This window comes from Ovis canadensis, chromosome 3, assembly GCF_042477335.2.
Source record: "Ovis canadensis isolate MfBH-ARS-UI-01 breed Bighorn chromosome 3, ARS-UI_OviCan_v2, whole genome shotgun sequence".
In the NCBI taxonomy this organism is placed as follows: Eukaryota; Metazoa; Chordata; class Mammalia; order Artiodactyla; family Bovidae; genus Ovis; species Ovis canadensis.
This window is the reverse complement of record NC_091247.1, coordinates 136,588,289-136,602,987: the sequence shown is the minus strand read 5'-3', so window position 1 is coordinate 136,602,987 and position 14,699 is coordinate 136,588,289. Positions and strand designations below refer to the sequence as shown.

At 43.8% G+C, this 14,699-nt stretch overlaps 1 protein-coding gene across 8 annotated transcripts in view; it reads left to right on the top strand.

Annotated features, from left to right (window-relative positions):
- The window catches only part of TMCC3 (transmembrane and coiled-coil domain family 3), a 286,569-nt gene that overhangs the window by 203,106 nt on the left and 68,764 nt on the right, over positions 1-14,699 (top strand). Inside the window, exon 1 of one of the 8 annotated variants that reach the window (XM_069584203.1) lies at positions 13,182-13,448. The exons of the other annotated variants lie outside the window; for them this stretch is intronic. Within the exon in view, the coding sequence (XP_069440304.1) occupies positions 13,371-13,448 (78 nt within the window). The 5' untranslated portion in view covers positions 13,182-13,370. Of the gene's footprint in view, positions 1-13,181; positions 13,449-14,699 lie in introns of those variants that run through there. 8 annotated transcript variants of the gene reach the window in all.

The window sequence follows — 14,699 nt, the reverse complement described above, 5'->3', positions numbered from 1 at the left end:
CGACTCTAGTTAAAGACTTAACCAAAAGGAACACTTTGTGCTGAATACAAAGTAAGGCATTTGCAGCTAGGTTTGTTTTCTGTCATTGTTGTGGCTTCTAGGAAACTGCAGGAGCAGACAGCCAAGAGTCATAAACGGTGGTCAGACAATGCAACACTTTCCTAGTAAACGGGAGGTCAAGAGGTTAGAAATAACATAGCACTCATGTTATCATCTGTGTGTTACAGAATGTAATTCAGAGACTCAAACCAATATGGGAACTCCTCAGCAGAACAGTAAAATTCTCTATTCAATGTAGAGAATATGAATTTTTGCATTTTACTGAAAATGTTGTTCGGTCTGTTTGGTCTGTTGTTCTTAATCGTCAGTCATTTATTCAAACAAAAACATAGAATGACGGCTTCTGTTAAAATGCGGAGCACTGGCTGGCTCAGGATAAAGGACTAGCCCCTGGCGTCAAAGTCTTCAGAGTTGACTAGAGCTTCAGACACAGTGTCACTGCAACTGGGGGCTGCTGTTGGCGAGCTCATTCATGGACACCGCCTATGGTCTGGCCCTTACTTGCCGATCTCTACAGCTGGTCCCCTCCTGTGGTGTGGTAAGGGGCCAAAACCTGGAGGAACTCTGCTCTTACCACTCCTCCAGAGAAAAAATTCTCTCTACCACCCACTCCGCCGGGAGAAATATCAATAACCTCAGATACGCAGATGACACCACCCTTATGGCAGAGAGTGAAGAGGAACTAAAAAGCCTCTTGATGAAAGTGAAAGAGGAGAATGAAAAAGTTGGCTTGCTGCTGCTGCTACTACTAAGTTGCTTCAGTCGTATCCGATTCTATGCGACCCCATAGACAGCAGCCCACCAGGCTCCGCCGTCCCTGGGATTCTCCAGGCAAGAACACTGGAGTGGGTTGCCATTTCCTTCTCCAATGCATGAAAGTAAAAACTGAAAGTGAAGTCACTCAGTCGTGTCCAACTCTTCGCGACCCCATGGACTGCAGCCCACCAGGCTTCTCCGTCCATGGGATTTTCCAGGCAAGAGTACTGGAGTGGGGTGCCATTGCCTTCTCCGAAAGCTGGCTTAAAGCTCAACATACAGAAAACTAAGATCATGGCATCTGGTCCTATCACTTCATGGGAAATAGATGGGGAAACAGTGTCAGACTTTTTTGGGGGGGCTCCAAAATCACTGCAGATGGTGACTGCAGCCATGAAATTAAAAGACGCTTACTCCTTGGATGGAAAGTTATGACCAACCTAGATAGCATATTCAAAAGCAGAGACATTACTTTGCCAACAAAGGTCCGTCTAGTCAAGGCTATGGTTTTTCCTGGGGTCATATATGGATGTGAGAGTTGGACTGTGAAGAAAGCTGAGCACCACAGAATTGATGCTTTTGAACTGTGGTGTTGGAGAAGACACTTGAGAGTCCCTTGGACTGCAAGGAGATCCAACCAGTCCATTCTAAAGGGGATCAGTCCTGGGTGTTCTTTGGAAGGAATGATGCTAAAGCTGAAACTCCAGTACTTTGGCCACCTCATGCGAATAGTTGACTAATTGGAAAAGACTCTGATGCTGGGAGGTACTGGGGGCAGGAGGATGAGATGGCTGGATGGCATCACCAACTTGATAGACATGGGTTTGGGTGAACTCCAGGAGTTGGTGATGGACAGGGAGGCCTGGTGTGCTGCGATTCATGGGGTCGCAAAGAGTCGGACACAACTGAGCGACTGGACTGAACTGAACTGAACCACCCACTCCCACTTGCTGTGTTATTTCCCTTTCCCCAAACGCAAAGATTTTCCTGTGAAAATTATCCCAATTGCACCTACATTTAAAATACATTTTATATTATTTATTTTTAAAACAATGTGTTTTTGGTTGTGCTGGGCCCTTGCTGCCACTCATGGACTTTCCGGTTGTGGTGAGTGGAGGCCACTCTTCGTTGCAGTGCACCGTGGTGGCGTCTCCTGCTGCGTGGGCACGGGTGCTAGGCGTGCACAGGCTTAGCGGTCGTGGCACATGGGCTTAGTTGCTCTGGGGCATGTGGAATCTTCCTGGACCAGGAATCGAACCCTGCACTGGCAGGCGGATTCTTACCCACTGGGGAAATCCTAAAATACATTTACAGTAACGTTTTCATTTTGAGATCACTGTACAGTCACATGTAGTTATAGGAACAATACGGAGAGATCCCGGGTACCTTTTACCTAATTTCCTCAAAAGTAACATCTTAGAAGTAGTACTACAAATAACATGGTAGCATTGAAACAATTCACAACCTTAATCAGATTTTTTTTCCCGTTTTGCTTGTGTAATTGATCATTGAACAACACAGATTTGAGCTGTGTGGGTCGACTAATACACAGATATTTTTTCAGTGAACACATTCCATACTGTACCTGCAGTTGGTTAAATCCGAGGATGTGGAACTATGGATATTGAGGGTTGACTATGGGAGCATCTGTGCGTTTTGGTATCTGCAGTGGGTCCGGGAACCAATGCCCCGGATACTGAGGGACAATTCTGTGTGTGTGTGTGTTTAGTTCTCTGCAGCTCTATCACATGGATGAGTACTGTGCCACTACAGTCAAGATACAGAAGACTTCCATCATCACAGGATCCCTGGTGTTGCCCTTTTATCACTCTATTCACCTCCTCCTGCATCCCCCTTCCTCCCCACCCAGTTCCTAATCCTTGGCAATCGCCAATCTTGTTTCCATTTCTATGATTTTGTCATTTCAAGAATGCTACATGAATGAAATCATCATGTGGTATATAACCTCTGGAAGATTAGCTTTTCTCATTCAGCATAATTCCCTGAGCACTCACCCAAGTTGTATATCATTTATGTATACCACTTTCTTGCTAAGTAGCATTTCATAGTATGGATGTCCCACAGTGTGTTGAACCATTTATCTGCTGAAGGCCATCCTGGGCCATTTCTAGTTTGGGGCTTTTATGAATAAAGCTACTATGAACATTTTTGTGTAGGTTTTAATGTGAACATGTTTTCTTCTCCCTGGGATAAATGACTTAAGAGTGTAATTGCTGAGTCATATGGTATTTGCATATTTAGTTTTATAGAAAAATGCCAAATTATTTTCCAGAGAGATTGTACCATTTTACATTCCTGCCAGAAATGTATGAATTATTTAGTTTCTCCATATCCTTGCCAGAATTTAGTGCTATCACTATTTTTCATTATTACCAATCTGATAGGGTCTCATATGTATGTTGTGATGTCTCAATTAAGGTTTTAATTTGCATTTCCTGATGCTTTTGAACTGTGGTGTTGGAGAAGACTCTTGAGAGTTCCTTGGACTGCAAGGAGATCCAACCAGTCCATTCTGAAGGAGATCAGCCGTGGGATTTCTTTGGAAGGAATGATGCTGAAGCTGAAACTCCAGTACTTTGGCCACCTCATGTGAAGAACTGACTCATTGGAAAAGACTCTGATGCTGGGAGGGATTGGGGGCAGGAGGAGAAGGGGACGACAGAGGGTGAGATGGCTGGATGGCATCACTGACTCGATGGACGTGAGTCTGAGTGAACTCTGGGAGTTGGTGATGGACAGGGAGGCCTGGCGTGCTGCAATTCATGGGGTCGCAAAGAGTCGGACACGACTGAGCAACTGAACTGAACTGAATGGCTAATAACACTGAACATCTCTTCATATGTGACCTGCTATCTGTGTATCTTCCTTGATGAAATATCTATTCATGTCTTTTGCCCATTTTTCAGTTCAGTTTAGTCACTCAGTCATGTCTGACTCTTTGTGACCCCATGGACTGCAGCACGCCAGGCTTCTCTGTCCATCACCAACTCCCACAGCTTGCTCAAACTAATGTCCATTGAGTTGGTGATGTCATCCAGCTATCTCATCCTCTGTTGTCCCCTTCTCCTCCTGGCCTCAATCTTTCCCAGCATCAGGGTCTTTTCAGTGAGTCAGTTCTTCACATCAGGTGGCCAAAGTATTGGAGCCTCAGCTTCAGCATCAGTCCTTCCAATGAATGTTCAGGACTGATTTCCTTTAGGAATGACTGGTTTGATCTCCTTGCAGTCTAAGGAACTCTCAAGAGTCTTCAACACCACAGTTCAAAAGCATCAATTCTTCGGTGCTCATCTTTCTTTATGGTCCAACTCTCACATCCATACATGACTACTGGAGAAACCATAGCTTTGACTAGACGGACCTTTGCTGGCAAAGTAATGTCTCTGCTTTTTAATATTCTGTGTAGGTTGGTCATAGCTTTTCTTTCAAGGAGCAAGCGTCTTTTAATTTCATGGCTGCAGTTACCTTCTGCAGTGATTTTGGAGCCCAAGAAAATAAAGTTTCTCACTGTTTCCATTGTTTCCCTATCTATTTGCCATGAAGTGATGGGACCAGATGCCATGATCTTAGTTTTTTGAATGTTGAGTTTTAAACCAGAGTTTTCACTCTCCTCTTTCACTTTCATCAAGAGGCTCTTTATAGTTTCTCTTCACTTTCTGCCATAAGGGTGGTGTCATCTGCATATCTGAGGTTACTGATATTTCTCCCTGCAGTCTTAATTCCAGCTTGTGTTTCCTCCAGCCCAACATTTTGCATGATGTACTCTGCATAGAAGTTAAATAAGCAGGGTGACAATATACAGCCTTGACGCACTCCTGTCCCAATTTAGAACCAATCTGTTGTTCCATGTCCGGTTCTCACTGTTGCTTCTTGACCCACATGTAGATTTCTCAGGAGGCAGGTAAGGTGGTCTGGTATTCCCATCTCTTGAAGAATTTTCCGCAGTTTGTTGTGATCCACAGAATCAAAGGCTTTAGTGTAGCCAATGAAGCAGAAATAGGTGCTTTCCTGGAATTCTCTTGCTTTTTCTATGATCCAACGGATGTTGGCAATTTGACTTCTGGTTCCTCTGCCTTTTTTTAATCCAGTTGAATTGTTTATTTATTTTTTTTTTTACTGCTGAGTTTTGAGAGTTCTTTATATATTCTGGATACTAATCCAGCTAATTTGTTGCATTTGTGGTTTTGCAAATATTTCTCCCCATCTGTATTCTGTCCTTTCATCCTGTTAACAAGGTTTTTACAAAGCAAAAGTTTTTAATTTTGATGAGGTAAAATACATTTTTGTACTTCTTAATGTAGCTTCATGTCTTCAGGGAAGATAAATGTTAGGGATCAGTTTCTTGAACACTTGAAATCTCCATGTAGAATCCTCTTTAAGATTCATTGCTGTTAGCAATGAAGACAAGGACATAGAAAACAGACTTATGGATAAGGGTGAGGGAGAAGAGGGAGAGGGCAAGATGCATGGAAAGAGTAGCATGCATACATACACACTAACGTATGTAAGTAGATAGCCAATGGGAATTTGCTGTATGACTCAGGGAACTCAAATGGGGGCTCTGTAATACCACAGAGAGGTGAGAATGGGCAGGAGGTGGGAGGGAGATTCAAGAGGGAGAGGACACATGTACACCTATGGCTAATTCATGTTGACGTATGACAGAAATCAAACTAACATTGTAAAGCAATCATCAGTCAATTAAAAAATTGAAACAAGATTTCATTGGTCTTGAGAAATCAGTAGCATGACATTGTTAAATTTAAAAAAAAAAAAAAAGGAAACTTAGAAGGCAAGTTCACAAGCCTGCAAAGTTTGAATCTTTCTACTTTCCTGTTTTTATCAAAATCTTGCCAAGTGGAAGTTATGGGTTTCTGTGCCAGATGATTGCTAATGCTAAATAAATAGCAGCAATTGTTTTCTTACAGTTATATAGAACATGCTATCTTGAAAATTAAGTATAAACATTAAAAGTGGTCATTTCCAGTTGGCTGTAAATCAGGTAGTTAAAATTAGAGATTTATATTTGTATCAGCCCTGGAAGCTTCTGGTCTGGGATATAAACAAGTTATATATATATATATATATTTTTAATATATATCAGCATGCATTCACATTAAACTATTTGAATAAATTTTAAAAATCTGATTTATTCTCTTTCCACTCTCTGTCCTTAAATCCTTAGGAGAAAAGCTTGCTGTACTTTTTGTCTTACATATTTTCCCTAGAGAAGGAAACTTCCTTCTACTATTAAATCAAAATATTATATGAAAGGAAATACATTTTCCTTTACTTTATAAGAGGCTTACATTTTCATCTTTAAAGTCACACTTTCTTTTGTATTTAATTCCTTCTCCCTGCTAGTGACATGAAGCCTAACATAACTAAGGAAGTGAGTTTCACCAGGAGACAACTTTTTCCCTTTGCCCCACCACGGTACCAAGGATATAACTATCTTTGCATTCATAGTAACCTGTTTTGTTTTTTTTTTTAAGTCTGTCTCCTTGTCTAAATGGGATAGCCTTTCAGGATTGGACCATGTCATCCTCTTCTTTTTTTAATTAAAAAAATTTATTTATTTATTTTTGGCTACACTGGGTCTTTCTTGCTGCACACAGGCTTTCTCTAGTTGCGGCGAGTGGGGGTTTCTCTCAAGTTACGGTATGCAGGCCTCTCATTGCAGAGGCTTCTCTTACCGTGGAGCACAGTTTCTAGGTGCATGGGCTCAGTAGCTGTGGTGCACGACCTTAGGTGCCACTCGGCATATGTATTAGTTCCCAGACCAAGGATCAAACTTGTGTCCCCTCTATTGAAAGGCAGATACTTAACCACCGGACCACCAGGGACATCCCTCTTATTCATTTTTATATCCTTAGCACCAGGAACAGAGCCCATCACATCAAAGATGCTCAATAAGCAATCACAGAGTTCACAATTTCAGTAACTACTTAGTATATGAAAATTAGTAACACTCATTGTTCAACACATTTTCATCCCAACCCCTGGAGGGCAAAAGCTACCTTTTGCTTACCTCTTACTCATTTTTAAAACTCTAGTGCTGGGAAAATAACTAGGCATTTGATAAATGTTGAATCTATCCATTCACTCAGCAAGTATGCATTGAGTATGTGATACTATGTTAGGAACCAGAACTGTACATACTTACCTAGAAGGCATCATTTTTTCCTTCAGGTAACCTATAATCTAGTTGGGGGAGGGCACATACAAAACACCACACAAAATATTTAAATAATGTGATAAGATAACTTATGTGTTCAAACAAGAGGTATGGACTGTAATTAGTTCAAGAGTCTAGGAGGTCATCTGGCATGGACTGACCAAGGAAGGCTCAACTAGTGGCCTGATAAAAACTGTGTCCTCACCAGAATTCTCTGCTCACTCTTCTTCTATTTATGTTGTCCTTAGGTCCTGCTTTCTCTTGCAATGCCACCCTTCTCACTGTCCTGTCTATCTAGACCCAGCATGAAATGTTGTATTAGGGTTTTAAAAACTGGTTTAAGTAAAAAGAAATGCCTTGCCTCGTATAACCAGAAAGGAGGGGAGGACCTAGCCACATCTGATGTGGTGGATCGCCTGCCATGATGGTATCCAACAATTCTCCCATCCCTGTGTGTGCGTACTACTCCAGTCAAGAGTAGATGCTACTTCTCCTCCCCTTGAGCCTGGTCTAGGCTTTTGACTCATTCTAACCAATAGAATGTGACAGAAGTGGTACCCTGCCAACTCCAGGCTATCCCTTAAGAGGTTTGGCATCATTTGGTTTGATCTCTTGAAAACCACTCACCATGTAAATAAGTCCAGCTATTCCAATAGAGCGAGGGGAGCCCGGGAAGAAAGGAGACTATGAAATATAAAAAATATTTTGTTTAAATATATAAACATATACAAATTGAGATAGAGGCCTGGCCAGCCCCAGGTATTCCAGCCATCCCCATTCCTCTTGGTGCAGATAGGTGAGTAAAGCCATCTTGGATACTCTAGCTCCAGCCAGCATCACAAGGAGCAGAGAAAAGACAAACTTCGCAGAGTTGCTCAAAATGCAGATTCATAAGCAAATGAATGGTAGTTGTTGTAAGCCAGTATATCTTAGGGTGAGCTGTCGCGTGGCAGTAGATAGTGGAAAAAGCTGGATTCGGTGCTTCAGCAATTCAGCGATGAGTCTTTCTCCTTTCATGGCTGTTTTCCTCGGAAAGGAAGTTGTGTTTGTATGTCTGCAACATACAGCAGGAATGCCCACCACAGCAGCAGGCTTATATTCTACCGGCTGAACCTAGTGCCAACTTGATGGGCTCAGTTCTTTCCCAGTAGTTACAGCAGAAGTCTCAGGGGAGACTCTGATTGGCTCTGACTGGGTCATGAGCCTCTTTCTGCGCAAGTTGAAGCAACTCTGATTGGCCAAGTCTGGATCACGTGCCTCTTCCTGGAGGCAGAGGTCCGGCGTGGTCAGTCTCACCTAAATTACTTGAATTGAGGGTGGGGATGGAGTGGATCCCAAAAGAAAAATCCAGATACTGTTAATATTTTGAGAATAAGAGGCTGAATGCTGTGGCAGGCAAAAACAACAAATACGTACTGTGAGAATCCAGTACAATCCTATCTCTTTTGTGAAGCCTTTTCTCACTATTTTACACTATTATGGGTGGAATGACCCAGTTCACTTCTTTCCTGCTGAGAACATGCTGCGTTATTGTGCCTTACAGTTTGGAAGTAAATTCTTACTTTACACCCTAGATTTTGTACCTTTATTTTCCGTATTGTTCTGATTGCATTTTCTACTTTAAAGGTGAGGTTTAAAAAAAAAAATTTAATTACCTTTTGCAGAGAGAGGCTTTTGGAGGCTGTTATCAGAGGCACAGATAATTCTTATGTTGAAGAAAAAATGTGTGTCCTCTCTCTCTCTCTCTCTCCCCCTGAGTCTGACAAAACCTTAGGCATTGCCTGCAAAAGAAGGCACATGGTCTATATTCCCCATGGGTCCTAATTCCAAAAAAGAGAGCCAATGGTGATCCACACGGCTTGTTTTCTTTCTTTTCTGGGGAGCTTGCTCTTGTGCTATTTAATTTGGGTTTTTTAAAACATTATTTTGTATGAGTGCCCAGTAGAGCAGCTTTTGGGCAACTGGCTTATGAAATAAAATGATCTAAAAAAGAACATCCTCTGTTAATTGAAATTGAAGTGAGCCTAATATAGTTTTAATTCATTCTTTTTGTGGAGGATCAGCGTTTCTTACCAGAATGGAGTTCTTCTAAGCAACACCAAGACAGTAATAGAAATGGAAAATAGCTGCCTGCTGTCACACTAACCAAAGCCCAATCTTGGCTTGTCAGAGATCTTACTTAGGTCTGGCCTCTCTAAAGTTACACACAGATACAGTTACACACACATGTACATGCGTACACCTGATCAATATAATTTCTACAGTCCTAGGTACCTGAAAAAATGAGGCATCAGGCAAATGAAGAGGAAAAACCCAGAGACAGACTCTTACCAATTTCAGAATGGATCTTTATAAGATTACGTTGGCATAAAGACAATAACAACAGACTGTCTTGCCTTTATATCAAGATTTATACTTGTAAATTGTTATTCAGTTCAGTTCAGTTGTTCAGTCGTGTCCAACTCTTTGCGACTCCATGAACCGCAGCACGCCAGGCCTCCCTGTCCATCACCAACTCCCGGAGTTTACCCAAACCCATGTGCATTGAGTCGGTGATGCCATCCAACCATCTCATCCTCTGTCGTCCCCTTCTCCTCCTGCCCTCAATCTTTCCCAGTATCAGGGTCTTTTCAAATGAGTCAGCTCTTCGCATCAGGTGGCCAAAGTATTAAGTTTCAGCTTCAACATCAGTCCTTCCAGTGAATACCCAGGACTGATTTCCTTTAGAATGGACTGGTTGGATCTCCTTGCAGTGCAAGGGACTCTCAAGAGTCTTCTACAACACCACAGTTCAAAAGCATCAATTCTTCGGTGCTCATTACATTTGTGTATATAAGTAGGTACTCCACTGGTGACTTAAATCCAGGATTAAGGATGCCATCATCACATGTCTTTTGAGTCTTTGTTATCTTTAGAATTTTAAATTATGAAATATTGTGTATATGTGTAGGCATGAAAACATATCTAGTATAACAATAGCCATTCAGTAAATATGGCATTATTTATAATCTTGTTTCCCTTTCCTCTTGACTCCTTTATCTCCACGCTAGAGGTACTCTCCTGAAATTTGTGTATATTATGCTGTTAACTTTTCTTAATAGCTTAGCTATATATCTTTGTTCTCCTAAAAATGCCATTTATTCTTTCTATTTCAACTTTACTTGAATAGAATCTCACAACAGGCAGTTTTATGTGGTTTGCTTTCTTTTGTTTCTCAGTATTGTTGATGAAATTCATCTATATTGATTATTTTTAGCTCATTTTGTTTGTGGCTTATCTTTTCACTTTATTTTTTTTTCATAAGCAGAAAAATTAAAACAGTGTAGTTGAATCTTTATGGTTTATGTTTTTTGTGAACTACTTTTTATGACTTGAGATCAGAATGATATTCTTCCACTTTCTTTCAGCAGTTTTAAAAATTGCATTTTCTCCTTTAGGTCTTTAATCTGTCTGATACTGATTTTTTGTATGCCTTGAGGTAGGGATCAGGTTTTTTTTTTTCCTACCAAGTGAAAAGACAGAGCGTTTGCTTAGAAAATTTCAGATATTCCCATGTTTCTCAGAATTAAACTCAAAGTTCTTAAAATGGTCTAAATTACCCTATACGACCTGGTCCTTTGAAATGTTTCTGATTTCATCGACTGTTGTTCCAGGCAACACTGGCCTCCTTGCTCTTCCTGAACACTCCCAAATGTTCCTGCTTTGGGGACTTTATATCAATACTTGCTATTTCTTCCATCAACAGTCTTCAGACATCTACGTGGCTAGCTCCCCTTCTTCCTAGATCTCTTCTCAGATGTTACTTTATCATGGAGGCCTTGTGTGGACACCCTAGCTAAGGTCATACACACATTCACATTTGAAATCTCTCTTCTCTGCTTTGGAATAACTCACCTGAAAAACTCTCTGAGACTGGTGGAGTTGTTTCATATATGGGGAGTATTTAAAAATGTTGATTTAATTTTTGAATGATTTTAGGACTCTATGGAGTTTTCCATTTCTTAAGTTAGTTTTGATAAATTTGTCCTCTTCGTTAATATATATATATATATATGTATTTAGAAATCTTTGCCTTTTTTAGAACTTTTTATTTTATATTGGGGTAAGGCCAATTAACAATGTTATGATGGTTTCAGGTAAACAGTGAAGGGACTCAGCCATACATGTGTATGTATCCATTCTCCCCCAAACCCTGCTCCAATAAAAGATATGTTTTATTTCAGTTTTTAAATAGTCAATATATGCACACAATTCAAGCTTTCAAGTTCAAAAAGCATATACGGTGAGAAATAAACCTTCATCCGTTCCTTCTAGCTACCTAGTTCCTATCTCCTGCCATCAGTTTCTTGTCTATTTCTCTAGTTTCATGTTAATTCTCCCCAAAATATGCTATGCGTGTTTAACCATATATATATATAGTTTTTATATAAATGGTGGAATACTATATATATATATTATTCTGCACATTGCTTTTTACTAACCAGATATGTTAGAGATATTTCTGTAGCTATACATTGAGAGCTGCCATTCTATTACAAGTACCTAACACTGGAGAAGGCAATGGCAACCCACTCCAGTACTCTTGCCTGGGAAATCCCATGGATGGAGGAGCCTGGTGGGCTGCAGTCCATGGGGTCACTGAGGGTCGGACACAACTGAGTGACTTCACTTTCACTTTTCACTTTCATGCACTGGAGAAGGCAATGGCAACCCACTCCAGTGTTCTTGCCTGGAGAATCCCAGGGACGGGGGAGCCTGGTGGGCTGCCGTCTATGGGGTCTCACAGAGTTGGACATGACTGATGTAACTTAGCAGCAGCAGCAGCACTTAGCTGGATGTCTATATTGTAATTTACTCAATCCCCTTCTGAAGGACACTGAAGCTGTTCTCAATTTTTGCAGTAGCCTTCTAGCCAGTGTCCCTTACCCATCTTTAATCAGTGCATCTCACAGCTATTAGATATTTCTTCTTCTTTACCTTCCATCCTGATATTGTCTTGTCCCCTTTTACAACCCTCCAGCAGCTCTCCCAGTATCCAACAATAGGGCTGAACTAATTAGCCTTGAAGTAGAGCCCTGCACCACATGGTTGCCGCCTACTTTTCCCATGCAGTCTTTCTGTTCCTGAAGAGACTCCCTAAACTGATGGCTTGAGGTTTTCCGAATGTACCTTTGTTTTTGGGCTTCCCAGGTGGCGTTAGTGGTAAAGAACCCATCTGCCAATGTAGGTAGAGGTAAGAGATGCGAGTTCCATCTATGGGTGGGGAAGATCCCCTGGAGGAAGGCATGGCAACCCACTCCAGTATTCTTGCCTGGAGAATCCCATGGACAGAGGAGCCTGGCGGTGTACAGTCCATAGGGGTTGCCCAGAGTTGGATGTGACTTAGCATGCACCTTTATTTTTATGCTCAGGATTTTTCTTCTGCCTGCACTTCCCTTCCCCCTCAGCCCTTTGAAGGAGAGGATCACAATCCTCCTCCTTCTGGGCTGGTAAGGTCTAACTCTAACTCTTCTCTGGAGCAGCTGCACTTTCAGTATTTCAACTCATTCTCCCACTGGTACACTGTCTATAACCAGACGAAGTGTTTTCACTGTCTCCTCTAGACTCCATATTTCTTGTGGGGAGGAACTCTTCACTCGAAATAGGGAATACTAAAATGAAAAGATGTATCTTGATTTTCAAGTAGTTTCCAACATAAAGGTGAGCCAGACTTGCAAAATAAAAATACGTAACATTATAGATGGTTGTTTAAGGGGAAGTGTAGTCTTTGCTCAGTGGAATCAGAAGAAAAACATGAGCCCTTTAAAAAAAAAAAAAAAAAGACCTCAGACACAAAAAAAAGAATTCTGATCCCTACCCCAGGGCCTAGCACGATGTCCCATAAGTGCATGTTGAATACCAGTGACGTGAAAGGAAGCATTAAAGGCATACCTCAACATCTTGACCAAAATCCATCTTTCATCAGGTAAGTCAACAAATAGTGGAGATGCCAGTCATCTCTTGAGTGAAAAGAGGGCAGTGTGGAAGGAGGTGTCATCCAGTGTAAGCGAGCGAGGGAGGCAGAGCCGAGGCACCTGGAGAGGGTCTCTGGAGGGCGGGGCGCGCAGGGGGCGCGGCAGAGACGGGAGGGGGCGGAGACTCGCCTCCCGGCCCCGCCTCCCCCGCCCTCCCCACTCCGCAGCAGCGGCAGTGGCGGCGGCGCAGGGCGGCCGCGCGGGTGTTGGCAGCAGCTGCGGGAGCCCGCACCGCCCCCTGGCCGAGGCTCCCCCGGGCGAGCCCGAGCCCGAGCCCGAGCACGCCGGCAGCTCGCGGCGCGGCGGCACTGGACCCCGGGAAAGTTCCCGGCGCCAGCGCCGAGATGCCTGGCAGCGACACGGCGCTCACCGTGGACCGGACCTATTCCGACCCGGGCCGGCACCACCACTACAAGAGAAGGGTGAGGGTCGCGGTCGCTGTGGCGGTGGGGGCGCCCTCCCAGCGGCGAGGTTGGGTGGGCGTGGGCTCCCGCGGGGACGACCTCGTCCTGCGCGTTTCGCCGGCTCCCTCCCTCCCTTCCCTGCGGCTCGGAGCCCGGACTTCCCTGGACCTTTCGGGCTGACGGGCACGGGAAGGGGGGCGTGGGAGCTCGGCCCGCGCGGTTCCGAGACCTCCAGTTCCCCTCCGGGGTGGGAGCAGCGCCAAGCCCAGGCCCACCGCAGCTCGTCTGTCCCGCCGCGCCAGGGTCTCCTCGACGACCGGCGCTCCGCCGCCCTCTCCGCCAGGGAGCGCTCGCCGCGCGGGGCCAGACGCGAGGGGATCCCGCCGCCCGCGTGGTCGTGTCCCGGGCGTTCGGCCTCCCAGCTTCCTAAACTCAAGTGCAGCCGCCGCGCATCCCCAGCCGTCGGGGCTTTCGGGCTCTGGGCTGTGCGCGGCCGGAGCGTGGACAGGCGGCAGACCCCGCTTCCCGGTTTCTCGCGGCCGCTCCTCCGGGCTTTGCCCCAGTGAAAAGTCGGTCTTGCGCGCTGCCTGTACAGAGTTTCTAGTCGTGAGGAGCAGGCGCCCTCTCCATTGTTTGCTGTGTAATTTGCTGTTGCTGATTTTGGCTGTGGGCGAAAATAGCTTTTCAGAGTGAGCAGCGGAGACGAACCATGTAATGCTCGAACACGGAGGGAGGCCTCAGCCTGCGGGCCGGTCCCTCCGGAGAGAGGAAGCCTCACCTGCCTCGGGGATCGCTTTGCTCGGGATGTTTGATCGTCCAGGTTGAACACTTGGCTCTCCCCTTGACTGATTGAACTGCCGTTTAGAACTGCACCTCCTCCGCCTGGCATTTGTTCGGGCGAGGATTGCCTGAAGGTGTTCTTTGCGCTAACTGCTCTCTTGCACGATCTTAGTCGTTGAGTGCCAGCCTCTGCTTAAAGTTCAGGAGGTAGGATCGTGCTCGCATCTGTTAATCAGTTTAACAAAATGATTTAATTTTTTCGGATTAAGTACATTTAGTGGAGTAATACTTATCTCCAGCATCCAGCCCGCTCTCCCCTCCCCACGAAAGAATTCTCTCTCTCTTTTTCTGCACTTTCTTAAAAGTTCCATAACAGTTTGTAGTGAAAATAACTAGAAACTGCATTTGTAAGAAAATATTGACAATAAAAAATCTTTGGTTACCCAAAGTTAGACGTTTGTTGAGAGATGGCTGCTGACTAATACACTG